The 23,631-nt window shown below is 44.4% G+C and overlaps 1 protein-coding gene across 1 annotated transcript; it reads left to right on the forward strand.

The window, feature by feature from the left end:
• Positions 1–428: 428 nt before the first annotated feature.
• LOC142768483 (uncharacterized) lies at positions 429–13,980 on the forward strand. The gene is made up of 4 exons (XM_075870472.1): positions 429–518; positions 1,190–1,398; positions 2,955–3,032; positions 13,752–13,980. The coding sequence occupies exons 2-4, from the start codon at positions 1,198–1,200 to the stop codon at positions 13,839–13,841; spliced, it is 369 nt and encodes a 122-aa protein (XP_075726587.1). The 5' UTR covers positions 429–518; positions 1,190–1,197; the 3' UTR covers positions 13,842–13,980.
• Positions 13,981–23,631: the final 9,651 nt, after the last annotated feature.

The following is a 23,631-nucleotide window of genomic DNA, read 5'->3' on the forward strand; positions in this document are numbered from 1 at the left end:
AAATGAACCTAGGTAGATCCCGTAGCCAATGACCCCCATAGTTGCTATTCAATACAGGTAAGAAACTGAATTCCGAGAGAAGCGAAACACACAAGAAAGAAGTCAGAACGTTATGTGGGCCGATGAGATGAGGTGGGCCGAAAGCTACGCATTCTCGCATCTTGAAACTACCGACTGATGTGCCGAGTAGCTCTAAAGAAGAGTTGCATAGAAACAGCTGCCCTCAGAATTTCCACTGTGATTTCATTACACATGTATATATAGCTCATTACAATATCAAGCAATGTAAGCATACACCCTGCTACAACTAGCCAAATAGGCAGCCACGTCTTACCGATCAATCAGCGACGATCAGTGAGTGTGACGCACATGTGCGCAGAGGAATTCGCAATAGAAGTCTCTCCTCAACAGTGCTTTAGTCTATTCATAGAGGACAGTGGCAGTCGTAAGATAAAGCGTTGGCGTATTACGTTTCATAGCTTTAAACAGACTCAACGCATTGGAATCAAAGACATACAGTATGTACTGTGCTCTTCTGTGGCAGTGAAACGAATGTAAAATTAGCCAAATGTAATGTCTTTATCAAATATTTGATGTAATTATCAATGGTTTATTGTAATTATCAATGGTTAAGGTAATGTAATTATGAATGGTTAACGCAATTATCAATGGTTTAATGTATATATCAAAGTGACCCTAAATTTAGAACAATTACACAACGATATACTGGTACTTCATTCATCCTATATTTGCCCTGCAATTCACGGATACCATTTTTGTGCTTGAATCAGTTGTATCTGTGAATTTTTCGTAGTGAAATAATATGAAGACTGTAAGTGCGTCAGCCAGCAAATGAATGAGTGATCGAATAAATGCCCTGTATACTGATGGATTGATTGATTGATGTGATTGATGCGTGGGGTTTAACGTCCCAAAACACCATATGCTGTATACCGAAGAGAGGATGCAGCAGCACTAGCTGCAGGGAAGGTCTCAGGGTATGAGAGCGTAAATTTCCGTGCATTTTTCTCCTGGTGAGATGTCGCGTTGCACATTGTAAAATTTGCGCACGTCTTGCACGACTACACTTCATGCCTCGACCACAACAGCGCCCAATAAATATATACAGAATATTTTTATTCTATAACTGAACGAATTGCAAGAGAGATGTGAAGTTTGACAACTACAGGTTTCAAGATGGCTGCAGTGGAAACTATGATGCTGCTTATCGGACTACTGGTGAGCTTTTGCAGTGAAAGCTTCGAAGCTGGTGGATGGACAGAAGCAGCGAATCCAGACACTCCAAAGTACCTATCATTAGCGCACTCTGCCTATACAGAACAAAAGGGTCATATTGGTGAAGACTTCACCTTTCTCGTAACGCAAGCCAGATGGAAGGTATGTATTAGCATGCTACTTCGACACTTCTTTCCTGTAATGTAATTCCATTTGCACTGGTTTTTATTGCATACGTAAGTAAAGATTCGCTATATTTTTATGCGAATTTTCAAGTCAGACCTTTCCTGCAAGCCAAGCGAGACAGATGAAGATGTCTTCAGTAGACGTGAATTTTGTAAAACAAACTATTCAGTGCCTTGAACTGTTTTGTGTCAGTTGACTTAAGCTGTCGATGAGGCACCGAAAAAGATTACGGCACAAAAAAACTTTATTTATATATCCGAAGAAGTGTCATTCCTCAGGGTGACACAGCGGGTTACGCCCACGTGGGGACAGTTGGACTTTGCCTAATCACGGCATCGCACGGTGTCTGGACAGCTCGAAGTTCATGCCTATATTTCGAGCTATTGAGGGTCAAAGTTACTTTCTGCTCTCTGAGGCCTTTTTCCCACGTAACGAGGGGCACTGCCGAAGCATGTGCGCTTAATCGCACGTTACCCCCCAGCGAGGGAGCCGCATGCTTAAATCAGCTGGCAGTAGAAAATGCCTGAAAGCATAATTCCGATAACATGTGGTCTGTAGCATTCTAAGCGCCATCGCTGGTGGTGTGTTGAGCTTGCTGTGTGGTGGAACTGTGATATAAGTATTTGTGAAATAATTATAACAAACACACTGACTTTGCTTCATTGAATTGATTAAAAAATTAATAAAACACAATGTGATGTTTTCTAAAAGTGTTTTGAAATTTATTAAGCGAAAGAAGTGCCTCGCAACTTCAATCATACTTTGCTGATAATTACGTAACAATGAAGACAATCAATACCCTACGCGAATATTTACAGCGGCAGCTGTGACTGGTTAACATACTGCGATGCATTCAACGGACACATGCATGTGGTCACAATGAAGGGCCACTCACCAGGCTCCCAAAATACAAAAAAAAGCAGCGCGATATTCTTTCCTGATATTTTTCGTCTGTCTTGTCCCACTACTGTGACGTAGACAGTAGTTCTCGTGACGTCTACTGCGTACATGCTCTCGATTTGTTGATATACGTGAAATATCACATGTGATTTGTCTCGTTGCCATGCAGCCGCGCATCCGATTTTCTTTGTGTCGCATGAATATGGTGCACAATTTCTCGAAGAAACTTCATTTTTTGTTTACAACTGCGCAAGCGGCGATAACGGCATGCAGCCGAGAAGCTGAAAATCCTGATAGGCTCTAGCACCTAGTGCTGACACTGTTTACATGCATTTAAGTACTAAGGGGTGAGGAGGATGCATCGCATGTATGAAGGAGAGGAGAAAATCACCCTCTCGTCTTTAAACGTGGGGTGGTGAGTAGCCCTTTAACGCCTTTACTGCGAAAATATGCTTTTTTTTCGAAAATATGCCCACAGGCATAATACCTATTTGTTGAAAAACGCCTTCTGAAATTTGAGTTAAGTGTTCATAGTGCGAGTTCTTAGCCAATGGTTGCGCATTCGTGTGTTGCATTTCAATAAAGTAGCTGGCATTGCTTATGTTTCTTAATGTCGTTTTCTTACTCTGCAGATTGCTCCCCAACCATTATACAATTATATTTCCGGACCAGTGTACAACATTGGATTCATTGTGTTCCAGAATAATAGGGTAGGTTCTCACATAATGCATGAAGCACCCGCAATAATGTTTTACTTCAATGTAATCTCTAATCATTACAGTTTAAGGTGTGAGCGGAAATGTCTTATATTACGCATTAACGCGATATTGTTAATTAGCACATTTCGCGGAAATTCCGGCGTTATAGTCGACGTCGATGTTGGCGTCGTTGGTTGTGAGCGAAGAATTATAAACTTGTGCATCACCGAAAAATTTATAAAGATGCAAACAAGGTAAATAATAAGAAATTTGGGTTTGCAGGCGGAATCAAAATCGAGTTGCTATCGTAGAAATCGGGTATTCTACCAAAGAACCGCGCGTGCAATCAGGAGTATAGGAGAAATACCTTCCTATGTTTTCAAATGCAGTGAAAACAACCTTCATGCTTTACAAACAGGCGCGTCCTGTATACGTGTTTCGTACTACAGCATGAAATATTGCAGTAATGATGCGTGGTACAAGCGTACACATTGACATCAGGTGTCAAGACATGTGATCATCATAATGGCTTCATGGATTTAAACCATGTCACTCAGCACAAAAAGCACATACTTTACCGAACCCATTTCTTAAAGGCTACGTAGTTGGTACAAAGCGATTTCTAAAAATATTTCATGCACTAAGTGTTTAAAGTACGGACTATAGCGGCACGATATCGCTATCAAGTTACACTCCTAAATGCGAAGCTTAAGGATCTTCCTTTTTTTTATAGCGTTAGCAATTACAAGGACACTCTCCGCTGCTTTTTGCCGTGGACGTCACCATTGTTGCCATCGTCATGGCCAGTGCATGTAAAGTCGTCCAGTTTTTCAACCTGAACGCGCGAGCACGAACCGCCGCGTCTGTTAGCGCCTGTTCTGGGCTTCCTGGTATCCGGTTCCAGGTGCACCCTAGCCGAGGAAAGCTGCACAGGACTGTTTATCGCAGGCACGCACTTATTCTTCACTCTAAGAAGTAAAGTAGGAAAAGGGGTATCGAGGTTGCTCTATTAGCGGAGTAACATACCTGCCACACCCATTGCGCCATTTCGGGAGTAACTGCGAAGGAGTAACCGTGCTCTCGCGGTTACTCCTCAAAGGAGCAACCATTATTTTGCGCAAAAGAAAAGAAGTCACGTTTTGGTTGACTTGAGACTTTCGAAGTGATTGCGGGCATTTGTTGTAAAAGTACAATCGATGTTAACAATCACATCCAGAAAAAAATTCCAAAAACTTGTAGGAAACACGCGGATTTTGAACTCGCGACGGCTCAGTCAGCATGCACGTACACTAACCACTACACCACACAACGCTACAGCACCCACAACGCTACAGCACCACACAACGCTACAGCACCACACAACGCTACAGCACCACACAACGCTACAGCAAAGGAAACAGACAGGCTTCTGTAGGCATCGATGGGTCGTTTGCACACAATGCAAATATTCCGGCAGTTACTCAAATAAAAAACGGGCGCTTCACTCCACATAGAAGAAAGTGCTCCACCTTGCAGTGCCGTGTGCAATCATTTACGCACATTTCCTTTTGTGAAGGAGACAAGAGCCCTTTTTATGGTAACTGCGCAGTTGCCCAAGAAAACTTTTTAGAGTGTTGTTTTCTGTTGCTGTACTTCGTTAAACGCCACTTATCGGCGACACGGTTGGCAATCGCGTGTTCACATTAAAAAGAAAGAAAGAAACGGGTGGCTGCACATGTATACACATGATGTGGAAGGCACAAAGAAAAATATGACAGATAAATAAATAGACGCTTAGAGACGAACGGGTTTACCCGTCGCTCTGCTGCAGGTGACAATAACCACTCGGCCGCAGCAGTACACCTGCTCCAGCCTCCCAACGACGAGGTATTTACATGCATGATTTACCACTGGCGAGATACGCCAATCTCTTGAAAATATCAGCTTTTTTTTCCTTACCAGCGAACCAATAAAACGGCACGAGGTGCATGCATGCGCCCCACTCGTTGCGATGCGTTGGCTCGTCAACCTCCACTTTGCCTTATGAGGTGTCCCTCTGTGTCCGTGTCAGTGCTCACTTGTACCTTGTGATGGGTGCAGTCTGTACGTCGCGTACTTTCTCCGGAAACTTTACGTTTAGGTTACAGAGCACGCAAAGGTCCCTTCACTGGCTGCAAAGGCTGCATTTTCGAAAGCAACGCGCCACGCAAACAGTGAAGTAAAAACTGTGACTCTCATAGTTATCATTCATCATGTGTATATCCGTGCGTATGTTTCGTGCGTCCTTTACGCAGGGCACTGAGGGTTGAGCTGTGAACTATGTATGCGCTCGTGCTGTGTGTGCTCTTCTCTTGCATACGTTGTGCTTGAGCAGAACGCTCGAAAATGATATACTTTCCGTTCATGGCAAGAAGTCGCGATTCAATGCTATCAAATTCATTGCCTTGCTTTTGCCGCAAAGCTTTCACTTTTTTTGAAGCTTGGCCAAGTTCAAAACATTGTCAATGTAGTGAAACAATCACGCACAATGACAAACTCTGCACAAAATTGTCAATGACCCTGAATTTTGAGAAAATATTTCTGCCGCCGTTACCGGTAAAAGACGACCTTTTTATACGCAGATAAAATCCGTAATGACACCAACGCAGAAGCACAATTATTCAAAGCAAAGAACAAATATTTGAGGGTGACAATCTGAAACAAATATACATGTTCCTTCCAAATCGATAACATCTGTACAGCAGGTACTTTTAAACATGGCTTTTTTTGGCACAAAGTGCAATAAGCACCCCCTGATGCTAACCCTCCCTCGAACAAAATTAATGTTTACCTAAAGCTAAATATTCGACCACAGCTAAAAATTTTCTACCCCCCCTCCCCCCCCCCCTTTCACACAAGAAGCATAGGCTCAAAAAGGTAAAAAGGCGGGCACTGCACGCCCCATTTAGCAAATAATGCAGAAGCGATTCACCATCATTTTTGATACTGGCAAATTAAATTATAATCTTACTGCAGCGCTGCATTACATCAAGATAATACTTTTTCTGCGTTAACATGACAAACTGATTGTGAGTGCACCTGCACGTATCGAGCCATTTTTGCTCCGCTCGTTGAGAATTCTACGTGCGCAAAATCAGCCTTTTTTATCACACGCGCAATAATATCTTCAAGGAGAACTTAATTTATTTAGAATAGTTTTTTTTCATTATATTGATTGATATGTGGGGTTTAACTTCCTAAAACCACAACATAATTATGAGAGACGCCGTAGTGAAGGGCTCCGGAAATTTTGGCCACCTGGCGTTCTTTAACGTGAACCCAAATTTGAGCACATGGGCCTACAACCTTTCCGCCTCCACTGGGAATGCTGCCACCGCAGCTGGGATTCGAACCCATGACCTGCGGTTCAGCAGCCGATTTGTGAACACGTGTCCCAGTGGTTGGTATGCTCAGTGGACGTAAAACTCATCGAACAAGGTCTGTTACACCTTGAAAATTATAGGGGATTCAGGTCATTGGTCAATGAACGTCATCCTTACTCGTTATGAACTTTGCGGACCTCTTCATACGTTTTCATAGAACTAATTCTATCCTTTGACTTTTAAACCATTTCCCTTTTTTATACAAATAAAATGGGAGCACGCTACTTTTTCATGGTAACCGTAAATGTAACAAGTTCTGTATATACTAACCCAAAGGCGTTTATTTTTTTGAAACCAATAAACATTTTTTTTATTTGATTCGAATCACCTTTGGAAATTCTGCTGCTGTTACAGCTACTTTTTCGGCTTAGGTGATTGTAACTGTAACAGTGTTATTTCTTACTAGCAACGTGCCCATGACTGGGAAGGAGCAAGAACAAGCGAAAAGTCAGGGAGGTTAATCAGGCCCATGTTTGGTTGTCTATATTATCAACACTGGGACAACAGAAGCATGGAGATGAGAGAGAAGAGAGGGAAGAGGTAACAGACCAGGGAATTGTCTGTGACCGGGCTGACGCGTATGCAGCGGTGGCACTATACAATAGTCAAAGAATTCACATAGGCCCGTAGTCCTCAGAAGGCACAGGAGGCCTTTGACTGCCTTGTGAATCGTCAGATACAAAAACTATACCTAACCATTCCCTTAGTAGCGTCTCTTGATACTAAACATGTAAAGAATTTCACATGGAATTCACAGTCTGAGAATAATGTTTCTTTAGAATTGGTATTGTGCTACTTGATGACCTAAAATTTTTAAATCACTGTTTATTCATATCAATGTTTGTTTATTTGTCTCTCAATTTTGTATATCAATATTTTTTAATTACGCGTTTAAATGAGGGAGCGTTACTACACTAATTTGCCAGAACTGTATTTACACACTCGATGCACTTAGAACATAGTTATGTCTTGTAAACTTTTTTCGATGATTTCCTGTTATGTGTTGTGAGCATGATTATTAGAGTAATAATTTTTGTAGTTGAGTTGGGTCACTTCCTTATTATATGTTGCTATGGGGACTTCTCTCTTTCTTTCTCTTTATATATATATATATATATATATATATATATATATATATATATATATATATTGTGAGCGCTGATTGTGTTGCTCATCATTTTCACTTTCACCTGCGCATACAAAGCACCGTGATCATCATCATCGTAGCGGCTCGCTGCTTGTTCGGTTGCTGGCTCGCGCGTCTGGGTTGACAATAAAACGGTCGCTCCTTCGTACCTGACGTCGTCTCACAAGTGGTGGAGCGTGCTGTGATTCCCAAGTCCTCCTGCACTACCGGTCACCCCTGGAGCTCCGATCAGGTCGACGGCTGTGCTTGCCAACAGTGATGGCGCAAAACGACCCACCCCCTACCGCCTTCTTCGCACCACCCGCTCAGCCTGCTGGGCCTCACCACACCGTGAGTACCTCGCAACGAGACCCTCCAGTGTTTTCTGGCCTTCGCGGTGAGGACGTAGAAGAATGGCTCGACAGTTACGACCGTACCAGTGCTTGCAATTACTGGGATGAGGCACATAAGCTGCGCTATGTACCCTTTTATCTGAAGGAGGTTGCTAAGACGTGGTATCATAACCACGAACGCGACTTTCCTGATTGGTCAGCATTCACGGTGCAGCTGCGTCAAATATTCGGCACTTCTACAGGACGCTCTGAGGTAGCTAAACAGAAGCTCGCTACCCGCATCCAGGGGCCTGACGAATCGTACACATCGTACATTGAAGACGTTCTGGCCCTCTGCCGCCGCGCCCAAAAGGACATGCCGGAGGCCGATCGTATTCGGCAAGTAATGAAAGGCATCAACTCCGTCGCCTTTAATGCTCTTGTCATGCAGAGCCCGACAACAGTTCAGGACATTATTACCACCTGCCAGCGCCTGGACGCACTTTACTCAATGCGCCTTCCACACGCCTCCTATGACACTCGTCTTACTGGCGAGCATGAGCTGCGAGCTCTAATTCGCACCATAGTGAGAGAGGAACTTCACAGCCTTGTTCCTGCCAGCGCACCGACTTCACCTGCCCGCTCACCCCCTCCTAACCTGCGGGAAATTATAAAGGACGAATTGGCGTCGATGACGAGCGTCGCACGTGCCCCGCCTCCTGTGCCCTTACATGTGCCTACGTATGCCGAAGTCGTGTCACGGCCTCCTCCACCTACTCCACCTGTAACTACGGACGTCGTATACGACCATTTGGCCGCGATGGCAGCCAAGGCACCACCACAACCACACTTCCCTGCCTGGCGCCCTACGCGCCCCGTCTGTTACTACTGTGGCATAAGAGGACATATCTCCCGCTTTTGCCGTCGGCGCCAGCAAGATGAACGACGAGGTTATTCTTCGTACGAGAGTGACCGGGCTGCGAGGTCTGACCCCTACGTTCCAGGAACCTACATTCCCTCGTCACGACGTTCGCCTTCGCCTCCTTTGTCCCACGGTGAACCTCGTTCTTCCCGCTCACCCCGCCGTCGTTCACCATCGCCCTTCCGCCGTACTACTTCGCCTTTACGTTCTGCCCTGATGCCCCTCGACAGCCACTCGGAAAACTAGCAGCTGCAGTTTTTGGAGGAGAAACTGCCTGTCGTCGAAGTGTCCCAATTCCTCCTGCGCGCCCTGCAAATTTACTAACTGTTTGTGTAGAAGGCATTTCGGTTGACGCACTCGTGGACACTGGAGCAGCCATTTCGGTCATTGATCGCGAACTATGTCATCGTCTACGAAAAGTGCAAACTCCATATGTTGGTCCGGTGTTATGTGGTGCTAATGAAAATAGAATTTACCCTATTGGACAATGCACTGTTCGTGTTCTGATCGACGGAATTCGTCACCATATACAATTGGCTGTGCTTTCTTCATGTGCTCATCCGATTATATTGGGCTGGGACTTCCTGTCAGCCGCTTCCGCTGTCATTTCGTGTGGTCCGCCCGTTATTCGCATTACGGACACTGAAAATTCTAGTGCTTACGATTTTTCGTCGCCTCACCTTGTTGCAGCTGCAGACTTTGTACTGCCCCCGGCCCAAGAACGTATCCTCACCATTAGATCCAGCGATACCATTGACGGTGACGCAGTGGTTGTCCCCGATCAGCGCTGCATTTTCCGAGGAATCGCCATCGCATGTTGTCTAGTGCGGTTTTCGCGTGGTCATGCCAGTCTCACCGCCTACAACACGACAACAGAGCCACAACTACTGCCAGAGGGGTCCACTGTCGCCAGCCTTATCGACATAGCACCGGTATGTGTCGTCACTGTATCGTCTCCGCCGTCAGTCGCTAAGTGTACGCCACCAGGAGGCTCATCTAATGCGCTTAAAGCCACTTTGAGTCCATATCTCACTCCAACGCAAACTAATGACTTAATGGCCCTTTTAACAAAACACAAGACTTGTTTTGACGTTTGTTCGGATGGCTTAGGTCAAACTACGGTGACCTCTCATCACATCGCCACAGACGGTTCTCGTATTATCCGCCGTCGCCCTTACCGCGTGTCGTCTTCAGAACGCAAGGTCATCGAGGAACAAGTCAATGACATGCTCGCACGCAACGTTATCAGACCTTCCACAAGCCCTTGGTCTTCTCCTGTTGTCCTAGTTAAGAAAAGGGACGGATCAGTGCGATTTTGCGTTGATTACAGGGCACTAAACAAAATTACGCGCAAGGATGTATATCCTATGCCTCGAATTGACGATGCACTTGACACCTTACAGGGTGCAGAATATTTCTCAAGTCTCGACCTACGATCTGGGTATTGGCAGATCCCGATGCATGAGTCTGATAAAGAGAAGACAGCGTTTGCTACTCCTGATGGTCTCTTCGAATTCAATGTGATGCCTTTTGGGCTCTGCAATGCCCCAGCCACATTTGAGCGGATGATCGATACGGTGCTGCGTGGCCTAAAATGGAAGACCTGTCTTTGTTACCTGGATGACATCGTCATCTTTTCATCCAGCTTCTCGCAACACCTAGAACGTCTAGACGAGGTGCTCACATGTCTAGCCAAAGCCGGTCTCCAGCTAAATACCAAGAAGTGTCGGTTTGCGAGCCGCAGCATCAAAGTGTTAGGCCACGTTGTCAGCAAGCTTGGCATCGAACCTGATCCCGACAAAGTGGCCGCTGTGCTGCACTTTCCTAAGCCCACCACGCTCAAAGACCTTCGCAGCTTCCTCGGCTTAGCCTCTTACTTCCGCCGTTTTGTCCGTGATTTTGCCACTATCGCGGCTCCTCTTCACAAACTCCTGACCACAAGTGCATCATTTCTTTGGACAGATGACTGTGAAGCTGCTTTCCAGACCCTGAAGCGATGCCTCACGTCAGGGCCAGTTCTTCGCCATTTTGATCCCACAGCCCCTACTATATTACACACTGACGCAAGTGGGCACGGAATCGGCGCTGTTCTGCTGCAGCGTGACCAGGCTTCACAAGAGCAAGTCGTGGCTTACGCGAGCCGTACTCTCTCCCCAGCGGAACGCAATTACAGCATCACTGAACAGGAATGTCTCGCTATCGTATGGTCCGTGCAAAAATTTCGCCCCTATTTGTATGGCCGCCGCTTCACGATCGTCACGGATCATCATGCGCTCTGTTGGTTGTCATCATTAAAAAACTTGTCAGGACGCCTCGGTCGTTGGGTGCTCCGACTGCAGGAGTATGACTACAGTGTCACATACCGGTCGGGCCGCAAACACCAAGATGCCGACGCTTTGTCACGCTGTCCGCTGTTGCAAAATCATGACGCATCTACCTGCTGCGCAGCACCTCCCAGCCAAGAGACCACGCAGATGACCAGTCTTAGTCCCATCGAGCCCACTGCACCGGATGACTTCCTTCAATCCGCAGACCTCACCTCGCTCCAACGTGCAGACACATACTGCCGTACAATCATCGATCGGCTCACCGGCTCATCTCGTGCTCCCAACAGCCGCTTGCGACGACAACTCACGCGTTTCAAACTTCATGACGGAACGCTACTTCGACAAACTTACCATCCTCTCGGTAGCCGATGGGTCCCGGTCATACCTCGCTCACTTCGACTCCAAGTCTTAGAAGCCTTTCATGACGACCCGACGGCTGGCCACTTGGGTTTTCATAAAACCTACGATCGCATTAAGACTCGCTGCTTCTGGCCTGGCCTCTCCACTAGTGTTTCCAGGTACGTCACTTCCTGTTCATCATGTCAACACCGAAAACGTTCGACATCTCTTCCCGCCGGCCCTCTACAGCCTCTCCCGTGCCCATCCGCTCCCTTCGAGTTCGTCGGCATAGACTTATACGGACCCCTTCCGCTTACCGCCGCCGGTCACCGCTGGATTGTTACTGCCGTAGACCATCTTACTCGCTACGCTGAGACGGCAGCTCTTCCTACTGGAGCTGCCAGCGAAGTAGCCGACTTTGTTCTGCGTGACATTATCCTGCGCCACGGCGCCCCTCGTGTTCTCCTGAGTGACCGTGGCAAGACATTTCTTTCTCGTGTGCTCGCTGAAGTTTTACAGGCCTCTGACACAATCCATAAGACCACCTCGGCATATCATCCGCAAACCAATGGTCTTACTGAGCGTTTTCATAGAACTTTGTCAGACATGATCTCTATGTATGTCCAACCCGATCACAAGAACTGGGACACAATACTACCTTTCGTCACGTTTGCCTATAACACTGCCATACAACGCACTACAAGTTACAGCCCGTTTTTTCTTGTGTATGGCCGTGCACCATCTTTTGTTCTAGACACCAGCTTTTTGTCCACGCCTTCTGTCCCATCTGCGTCCCTTCCGGAAGAATTCGCTGCCCGTGTCAACCACTGCCGCACAATCGCCCGCGCCAACACCTCTACCATTCAGGCCCAGCGCAAAGTTCGTTGTGATGCGACACGTCGAGTTGTGTCATTCTACCCAGGCGACGAAGTGCTCCTCTGGACACCTGTTCGCACACCCGGCCTCTGTGAAAAATTCATTCACAGATACCTGGGTCCTTACACCGTGCTTGAACGAACATCGGCCGTAAATTATCGCGTCGCGCCGGTTACTTCGGCTTCTGATCGCCGTCGTCGCGGGACCGAGATCGTCCATGTGTCTCGCCTGAAACCTTATATCCAGCGCTCATACACTTACTAAATGAACGTCTTGCAGACCGCTTTCGTGTAGGGGGGAAATAGTGTGAGCGCTGATTGTGTTGCTCATCATTTTCACTTTCACCTGCGCATACAAAGCACCGTGATCATCATCATCGTAGCGGCTCGCTGCTTGTTCGGTTGCTGGCTCGCGCGTCTGGGTTGACAATAAAACGGTCGCTCCTTCGTACCTGACGTCGTCTCACAATATATATATATATATATATATATTCATTTACGTGGGTGGTGGTTCATACAAGCAAACTGTCTTTTTCACAACCAATGTGGTATTGGCAAATGCTCGCAAATATATATATTCTTCTTCAGAACCATAGTTTTTAGCTAATGCTTCTCTCTATCTGCCCTCTTCATTGATGATTTAGCACTGTTCGTCGATCGTTTATCGGGCTGTAACTTTGTCAAGCCGAGCATTGCACTCACGCACTTGCGGAAACCACCACAACAAAAATCATGTGCCATTTAGCGTGAACCTATCATTACTTACCAGTGGTGTTCAAATTGCACTATTGCTTGTTGAAGGAAATACAATTTGAACTAATATAGAGCAAATTATTGACGAAAGATGACGAGCGAAGGACGAGGTACCTAGTGATGACAAGAAAAGTAAAGTGTTATAATTTACGAATCTACTCGCACAGAATAATCGTTTACACTGAAAATAAACCTAAAGTAAGGAAATGGGGTAATTTCTCATGAAGTTATGTATTATATATACCTATTCGGTTATTATGAGGTGAACTGCTGAAGGATTGTATACTGTGCAATATCAGGTCACGTTGAACAGCACAAGATGTTCAAATTTTCAGAAACCTTGCACTACGGCACGCCTTTCAGCGTGTAAAACCCCTACTACCTTATTGTTGCGATAGAATTTCATGATGTTTAAAATCAATCCTTCTTCGAGACATGCTTTGGTGTCTTTAATTTTGGACTTCATCGGCATTGTTGACTTCTTTCAACACCAAAGTTTAGCGTTGCGCATATAGGCGCAGCATATTCGATTTAACCAAACGCAATGCATATTCAAGCGTCATATGTGCGTCCTTTACTATTCTTTCGGCGTTGTCGAACCATATGCTGCGGTTTTTGTTCTCAAAGATTAACAACGTTTTTCTGTTGTTTTGCAGCTTCTCGAAAAATGTATCGCGACAATTGTCGTGCGCCCACGTTCAAGACTTCAAAGAAGAGGAATCGTCACGAAGTTTTGGTGCAGATGACGCTTTTTGTGGGAGCTTTCCGGCAAATTGTATAAAGTTAGTGTACTTCTCGTCAAGCAAACGTGTTCGAGCGTAAGCTTTGAATGTTTAATTGAATATGACAATATCGATACCAAAAGATTGGCATTTCTAAATAAACAAGGAGTCAATACACAGATTGTCCATGGTTCTCATATATGAGCGACTCTTGTGCAAGCAGTTCTAGGGAGTCATTTTGAACACATTTGCTTCCGAACAATAAGTGGATGGGATGTCACATACAGAAAGGAATCGTGGAAGGGAAAAAAAGGCAGCCACCCATTCTAGCACAAAACTTCTTAGTTGCTGAAAACCTTTTTTTTTTCTGAAACGTCTGTACGGGTTTTCTTAATGCTTCATGTAAAAGGGGGGTTGTATTCTTTCCGTTTCATAACCCTGCCGCCACCTTGCACGCGACTGCGGAACTCGTTTGCAAGAAACGAATAGTATTGGAACACCCTTTTTCAAACAGGATGTTGCTGTACTCATATGCATTTAGCTGTGTATAGGAATATATGGGTCCTAAAAATAAAACACGAACATCTTACCCTTGGGCAGGATACTTTTATGCACTGTGTGATAGCTTTCTTGGGTTTCTCGTACCTGATGAATCGCGGGTAATCTCTCACTCGCTATAGATGCCCACGTGCAAATCTGTGTGGAAACGTGTCCGTAATTCATCCCCAGCTGAGCTGTATCAAGTAAATTGACCATAAGGCCACAAAACTAAAATTTAGACGTAACATTGATATAATTACCAGTTCATAATAACTACACACTTGTGTTCGTACAATTTGTTAGCGTTGCTGCTAATAAAAAAAATAAAATAGCACAGTCACTTGTGACCTCTGTCACCTCGCGTTTCAAACTTCCGTAGTCGTCTGTTCTTGATGTGCTAAAGGACTTCACTGCTGAAGGGTTTTGGAGAGTTAACGACTGACAATTTTTGCCGCTAATTTGAAATATGCTTCAATATCATCCTCAGCGATCCACATACTCCCCCTTGATGGTACAGTAAAATGGTAGCGCTTAAATTACGCAACCTCCTCAATGTGTGCACTCCGTCGTGAATGTTAACGTTATTAAGTGGGCTGAAAACATTTCTGTTCACAGAGTGAACCTCCTGTGACCAGTGAGTCAGCAAATGCTCTAACACTATCAGAGCAAAACAAAATTGGTTAAAAAACATCGCTCTAGTGGCATGAGCTCCACTATTAATTTTGTTTTTGTGAAAACAGCAATATGACATGGCGGTAACCATCCAGATGTAAATATTATTATTCAAATTCAACCTGTAACAACTTGTAATGTATGCGAGCCTTAATTGCTTGTAGGGGTAACCACAACCATTCTAACAAATAATAGTAGCATAAAAAGCAAGTGGTGATGCATGGAAAATCTCTTTCTTAAAATATCATTCGTGACATAATCATCATTTATAACAGCTTTCACCTCAATAGCTTAAACGTCATAGACTTACTTAAAGAGACTCAGACATCATTTTTCGTCCGATAATACACCATCAAGAATTCTTACCAAATGAGTATGTGTTTGCAATCACCGACACTCAAGCCCTAAACGAAAGAGTGACGCCCATGTTATACTTACAGTTCCCTGAAAATTGGAACCTAACAGAACGGGTCTTGAAAAGTTTTTATGATTGCGTGGCATTGGTAACTCTTCAAGAACCCTGCGCATAACTTGTTCGAAAGAACTACAATCTATCAACATACGCTGCAAGGATTAGCCAAGCTGGCAGTAACAAGAGATTGTTAGATAAATGACAGCGTGGCTAAAAAATGTGGATATATCACGATTGACTCACGATTGCTAGATATTCTTAGATTTGCTCTGAGTAGTTTAAATACATACGGCAGTGACAAAAATGTTCGAGGTGTTGCAAGTCTAGACGTATTACCTTAAACCAACATCACTTTTTCTGATAGCTGAGAAGCAGTACTTTACTAATTTAACAAAACTTTTTTAGGTTACTCACTTACACAAAGAACCACTGCCGTAGCGACTCAATTTAAGTTTTGAGGAGTTAGCATACGTTACACACGCTACGCATATCTCCTAAGGTTATTGTTTTGAAAGTTCACAATACCTGAAAAGTCAAATAAATCAGTAAAAAGGTATGAAGATCTCTCTGCTAAGTCTGAAGAACATGTAGCATAACTGGTTAAAAAAATGAGCTTGGATTCAGGAATAATAGTTTCTAGTTTTAGCGATACCACAAGGATTAGGATCAGGGTTAGAATGTTGTAGGTAGCTGGCGGATCTAGCTTTGCGAAATTTTCAGCCTTTCCCAGCCCCGTTTTTTCTTGGGTAGTTGTATAGAACTAATGTCATTTTTGTGTGTGTTTGACTAAGCGCAGGCGTGCATTCGGAAAATCGCGCGTAGCGCGATGTAACTCTTGCCGGCGGCCTGTGTGCTGTTCTGCACGCAATGTTGTACCGAACCGCTATTTCACTGCATCGGCCCCCCCCCACCCACCACACACTCACATAATCGTTGCTCATTACCAGACACGTGCGAGACCTGTAGCAGTCAAAACTTCAACAGAAGTCGCAACATCTGCTTTTTGAAGAGCCTATGACTGGGCGGAAACACAATCAGTTACACAGTCACGTGGCAAGCCTAAAGGTTATCATCATCATCATCATCATCATCATCATCTATCACATGCTCTTACTCATCACCACCACCACCACCACCATCTTCATCATCATCATCTTCATCAGCCTCACTACGTCCACTGCAGGACAAAGGCCTCTCTCATGTTCCGCCAGTCAACTCGGCCCTGTGCTTGCTGCTGCCAATTTATACCCGCAAACTTCTTAATCTCATCTGCCCACCTAACCTTCTGTCTCCACCAACCCGCATGCCTTCTCTGGGAATGCAATTAGTCACCCTTATTGATCAGCGGTTATCCTGTCTACGCGCTACACGGCCGGCCCATGTCCATTTCCTCTTCATGATTTCAGTTTTGATATCCTTAACCCTCCGTTTGTTCCCTAATCCATTATGCTCTCTACTTATCTCTTGAGGTTACACCTACCATTTTTCTTTCAATTGATCGCTGCGTCATCCTCAATTTAAGCTGAACTCTCTTTGTAAGTCTCCAGGTTTCTGCTCCATAGCTAAGTACCGGCAAGATGCAGCTGTTAATAACTGACTTGCTCGTCAGTTATTGGGTGTGCAGTAACTTTCGTATGACAGTGATAGGGGCTAATGGATTTTGTTCCAAGTGTGTCAAAATAGGTGAATGGCTCCAAAACCAATGTTCTGAAGAGCGTTTTAATAAATGAATTAATATAATTTCTGAGGTCGCAGAAGCAATCATTTCAAGAAAATGAATAATTTTTAAAATTTTTCAACGTTTCGGCCTGATTTGCGCATCTGATACTTGTTTCTTTATTTTGTCTTTTTTTCTTGTGTGTTATATATGTTGTACCCACCCCCTCTGTAATGCCCTACGGGCCCTGAGGGTATTCTAATAAATAAATAAATAAATAAATATATAGGTAAAGAAAGCAAGTGTTGTTTATATAATAACATACATTAGTAACTCTGGCTGGATCAAAGGGCAACGTCGACGTACAGAAAAGTTGGGGTACAACATGAGAACATGATACAGCTCAACTTTAAAAATTGGATACAAATTAACAGGAATATGATAATATTTAAAACATTAACTCCGTAAAGATACACTCCCTCATTATTAGATCACATTGATTATATGCTACTACGCATGCGCAGTCAAATGCTTTGTTTTTCTGACGAGTAACCTCGACCACCGAGAATACCTGCACATGCTCTTACTCTCGATTATTCCCTGTCCTGTATACGCCACAGAAGACATTATGGGGCTATTAGAAATTATGGGCCATTAGTACTTTTAGAAGAGAACCTTAGTGCTCAGATGCCTTCCCTAAAATATAAAGAACTGAACCAACTTAGCAGGAGAATTTGCAAAAAAACTTGAGTTCCAAGTGCTTGCAAATAATAAATTTTCAAAATAGTTGTTCATCCTGTTTCTTTTTACTTCTACTCACTGAATAACAATATCTCGTTTTTGACGTTTACACCTTTTTTTCTTCTTGTTTCTCTGGAAAAATGCATCGCTTCAGCTATTATACTTCCACCTTGTAGGCTCTCAGGAGGAGAAACGACGTCGAAGTTTTGGTGCAGATGAGGTCTTCCAGACGCCGTACAGAAACATAAATGATGAGAACTTACTGGTCAGGAAATCAATGTGATGTAGATGAAAGTACTCAATATTTTATGAAATGTAGCAGAATGAATAGAAACAGTGTCATGTCCAAGAAAAATAAATTATTGGAATACGAAAGGTATAAAAAATGCCAACGGATCAGAAATGCGCAACATTATATCACCGTTTCAACTTCTCGACAAAGAAAGTTATTGTGACGTGAAATGCAAAGAAGGTTCACAAGAAAAGCAGGAAATAAAACAGTATTTGAATTTCACTTGCTGTTCCGACAAAACAAGTTAAACAAGGCCACACTGAAAAATACGCCATGTGGGTGGCTTTGACTTCGAACAAAACATTCGCGTTGCATATTCTGATAGACGAAATAAGTAGAAGATTAGGGTTGGAGTGAGTATCAAACCCTTAGCGTTCTTAGGAGGGACTGTTGGTTGGTGAACATTGTGGAGAAACAGCGCATAAGTCTAGAGGAATAACAGACAGGACAGAGCAGTTACTATCAACTGATTTCTTGATTGAAAAAGCAGATATTATGGGGTCCAGCCAACAAATACAAAGAGAAGGCACAAATGCAGATAACTCGATCGATAGAATTGGTAAGTCGTCATAGCTATCTATTTCAATAAGGATTTTGCAATATGTGGTGAGAACGTAAATAATGCAAAAAACGGCACGAATGACTGAAGAAATGGTAGTCGGTTCGTATATGATTAAAAGGGTCAATGTTGCGCCTTTTAAAATCCACAAAATGGAAAAAGACAACAATGAGAAGAACAACTTTAATGATACACACTCTACATGCGACTACTGCAGAGCTGAAGAAACCATTGAAGACGTCCCATGCAGCTGCGCGTGCTACGACACACAGTGATGTCAGCTCCGGATGGTATTGAATCAACTTGACTCCAGACCATTTTGTGCGCTGAAGGTTCTAGGACCTTGGGCATCTGCCTCAGTTGCGCAAAAAGCGATTAAAGCACTCCTACTTTACTTAAAGTCAACAAACCTGAGTGACCGCCTGTAGACTGTGTGTGCTACCCCGAGTGTGCTTGTGATTGTGTGTACATTCTTATCTCTATAAAACCTCTTTTCTCTCTTTCATCCCTTCCCCAGTGCAGGGTAACAAACCGGATGTGCGTCTGGTTAACCTCCCTGCCTTTCCTTGCATCTTTATGTCTCTTTCTCTCTCTCTCTCTTGGGACAAGGGGTTATGAGCTCAATTGATTGGGCCCCAAGGACAGGACTGCACTAGCTACTGACACCTGCCAAACACGACCTACGATCGCGAGCTGTACGTCTGGGTCTGAGCTTCAGAACTGTGCCTCTTCTTGCTCTACAGTATTGGAGAAGCTGCTCCCATTTTTAGATACACCTACACGCTTCCTGTTTGTTCATATTTTTAGGCCCAGAGAATAGAAAGGCCAATATCTAGCTAAAAAGAGGAGGAGCTTCAGAAAAGCCAAGCAGCTTGTATTAGAATGCACTTATTAACATTCTTCGAAAAAAGGACTAGATACATTGAGCCTGTCTTGTGATAAGTAAACTTGTCACATACTTTGTTTTTAAAATTTTTCATGTTGTAGTATTGTTTGGCGTTGCAGTTTTCTGCTTGGTTGCATTTTTCTTATAACGTTTTTTGTTTGATCTTCGTTCTTCGCAATTGTGAATTTATTATTTATTGTCGTAAGTGTTTTTTTTACTTTCGTAACAATCACCACGTCATCATTTCTTGGACATTTTTTTCTTATGTTTACATTCACCTTATATATGCCTTTGCCGTATATTGTAAAACGCTTAGCCAAACTGATAGTAACGCCAGCCGCCGGTCAGCTGGTATCACTTGGGTCATTTGTTTTTCTATTCGTTCATCTGTCTGTATTTGTTCTGTCTTTACAGTAAAGAAATGGGATGAAGCTCATAGCTCGGTGGCGTACGTTCTTTGTCCTATTGTCTGCGCTGTTTTGCCATAAAGAGCACTTGCATCCTATTTGGGAGCTATGCAAGTGTTTGATGTTGCTTCAAACAAAAACAAAACGCTATCAAGTTTAAGGTTGGCAAGGGGTCCAAATAACAGATTCAATAATGCTAAGCAGACGCTTCAATTCTGACTAAGTGGCACACCGAATGAAATCAACAATGAGTAGTGTTACGAAGCGCGCCTCCGACGACGTTACGAAGGGCGCCACCAATCTCACCGCTGCAACCACTGTTTCGAAAGACGGCGTCGCCAACACGGTCCCGAAGGCGCCACCGTTCCGATCTCCGCCGAAACGGTCACTAGCCGTTTGGTAGCGCAGGTTTCTCAGCTTGCGACTGCTGCGCAGAGCTGATAGACGAGCGTACGAGACGACGGTGAGTTAAACAAGGTTTATGTGCAGCGTATATACAGAGGCGTTACAAATTCGGCACTGGGGCCGACAGCTTAGAGACCCAAAGAGCCGAGCTCTCCTCTCTAACACATAGGTCTGCTACTCGCGACGCGCCGCAGGGCATCTTTTATATGCACTGGGTGGATTCTTTGAGTAACAAAATGTCCAACCAGAAGCGCCGCTGGTCGTGCGGTCAGAATCCTCCAATAGGGTCGCCGCTGGGCCGCGTCTGGAGCAGCTGGGCTGCACGTGGCTGCACCCAAGGACGAGTGACGTCGCCACGCATTGCGTCAGACTCGCCAGACAGGAAGGCGCCGATTGCTTCGACGTGCTCGCTGGCTGAGATGACTCACTGTGCGTGCGCGGCAGAAAGGCACCGTCGTGTGGTGACGCCGTTAAGTTGTTCGCGTCAGGCGGGCTCGCGTGCTGGCCTTGACACAGATTGCCTTTTTCAGAGGCATGGAGGTTCGCTGTGGATTCGCAGGCCTAATAGTAGGTGGTTTAAAGCTGCATACATATTTGATCGCGACCAGTATCAGACACAACATCAACAAATTGTGAAGCTGCATAGGTGTACGCAGCACATTACACAAGCGGATGGTGTACATCGCAACTGTGACTAAACGTAGAGATCTAGGAGAGTTTCCAATGGTAAGTGACGTGCTCAGACGCCCCTAAATTGCAGCAAATGAAAGCGCGGTGTGAATGGCAGCTGATCACGTTTTCGCGTGGTCCTCATAGATGGCAATACTGTTCATCCTATTTACGTCAAAAAAAAAAGCACCATCACAAAAGAATGCATCCTGAGAATGTTTTTTTTTACATGACTACGCCAGGGCTCGTCTTAAGGAACCGAAAGTTGGTATATTTGGTTCTGATTCACGGTCCTGTTTTATGAGCACTAAGACTTAAGTAATTCTAAACGGAAAAACAGGAGCGCTTACTCGACTAAAAGAATAACGGCCTCGCAAGAAAGCCTATCCTGGCCTATTACCTGTTTACGGGCGCCGTTAGCCAGTGCTAAAACAGGACAGAAATGTATTACCCCTTCAAGTATTTTCTCTGGTCAAGCAGTGTGACGTTTTTGGAAAGTATAAGCAAGAATGGGTAAATTGTGCAGGACTTGCTGATCTTAGGCTGGAAACGTGACACCTCAAGTTTAGAATTTTTCTATAGCAACGTCAGTACGTTATTCTGCACTGGTTATCTATCACTGGCCATATCTATCAAGTAAGAGACACTACACGAAGGCAGGAAGTAGTTGAAGGAGGAGTTCGCCTTTAAGGGTCTACTATGTTTCCTATGACTGATGCTGTGAATACGGGAGTGATACGAAGGGGTCGTGTTTGAGCTTGTCATTTCTTCAGCATCGTTGTCATTATCATTGTTATCATCAACCTAATTACACCCGCACTTAAAAAAAAGCCTCTCCCATATTCCGCCAATCAACAGGGTCCCGTGTTTTCTGCTCTCACGTTATACCTGCAAAATTATGTCACCAGCCCACCTTAATGAATTATGATGGACATAATTTCCCCATCTCCTCGGTCGCTCAAGCAATCTCTCACAATCACTATGCATTCATCTGTAAAGAGAGAAATAAGCAAAAAGGAGAGACAGGCAGGTTTAAAATACTGATTGTTGGTCTAGTTGGTATTTGCTTAGTTGGTACTTGCTTCATTGCCACTTGTTTTTGTCGTTGAGTGTTTCTTTTCTTTGTATGTGTGTTATTTGCGGCCAAAGCATGTCAGTAGGCAGGTTAATCTAGAAGAACTGGTAAGCTTCCCTGTACAAGGGTGGCAAATAGGAGTCGCAAAGAGGCTAGAGATAGAGAGAGAATATAAATTAGGAAAAACATTCACATGTACACATATGCAGGGCGTTATCATCACAGTAAGCTTCCCTGTACAAGGGTGGCAAATAGGAGTCGCAAAGAGGTTAGAGATAGGGAGAGAAAATAAATTAGGAAAAACATACACATGCACACATATGCAGAGCGTTATGATCACAGTCGTTTGGAGAAACAGGTTGGACGCAGGAAGCGCAGGATCGTCTTGACAGCCTTCTTCTGCGACGTAAATTCCCGTTATTAGCGCAGAATTCTTTCTTCTGAATGAGTCGGGTTGTCCAGTTGTCCTTGTTATTGCTGAGTGACTGTCTCTGCAAGCAGCACTGTGGGAATTCGCACAGAATATGCCAAGTTGTTTCGTCACTGCGGCAATGTTCACATGCTGCAGTGAAGGCCATTCCTATGCGGTACGCGAACGCATTGGTAAATGCGACACCCAACCATAACCTGCATAGCATAATAGCGTCCCGTTGGCGAAGTCCTGGACAGAGTAGGCTCTAAGGTATACATTCGTGCGTGCCGGAAATTTGGTTCATTCCCTTGTGACGTGGTGCGCTCGTGAGCAAGCATGCGGAGTTTCCGTGCAGCGTCAGTTCTGGAGAGCGAAATTGTGGAATAATTGTCCATGAACGGGCCGACTGAGCTGCCCTTTCTGGCCATACTGAAAGAAATCAAATATCATTGATGTGTAAGATCCAAGATATTTATATGTTCGTTCTGCTGTGTCTTTGTCTTCAACCTAAATATATTGTATGAAGTAAAGGAAGATGAAGGACAGAGTCAGCTGATAAGCGTGCGAGTCTGACAATCAGCCATTGTGATTCTCGCCTGAGGTCGTTTCTCTGTGATTGCGTTTACACGGAAGTCACTGACCCCGTAGAAATATATTTGGATGATGTGCGAAATATAAGAAACCAAGACAGTTAGGTGGCCGTGTTTACCCCTCAATAAATTTTAATACATTGTGATACATAACCTGCTCAACCTCTGAGTATACTCGCCCCAAACAACAATCATCGGCTCTGAGTCCTTATTCACTCATCCAGTCTCAGCGTTCGAGATTAACTGCTATGTGCAGAAGATAAGAAATTATCGACCTATGCACGCTGCTTGAAACGTCAAATGTGTCAGTATCAGGAAATCACTCAATCTTTGCCAGTTGACATAAACAATTTGCGCGTAGGCGGTACGAGTAAGAAAAGCTTCCAAGCAATGGATGTGCTGGGAGTTTTGCGTTCTTTTGCAGAAACACTAGCGCATGCCTAGGATGCTGTGTGTATTTATTTACCTTCACGTAATTATTGCCTTTTCATGCGTCA

Source organism: Rhipicephalus microplus, chromosome 8, assembly GCF_043290135.1.
Source record: "Rhipicephalus microplus isolate Deutch F79 chromosome 8, USDA_Rmic, whole genome shotgun sequence".
Lineage (NCBI taxonomy): Eukaryota > Metazoa > Arthropoda > Arachnida > Ixodida > Ixodidae > Rhipicephalus > Rhipicephalus microplus.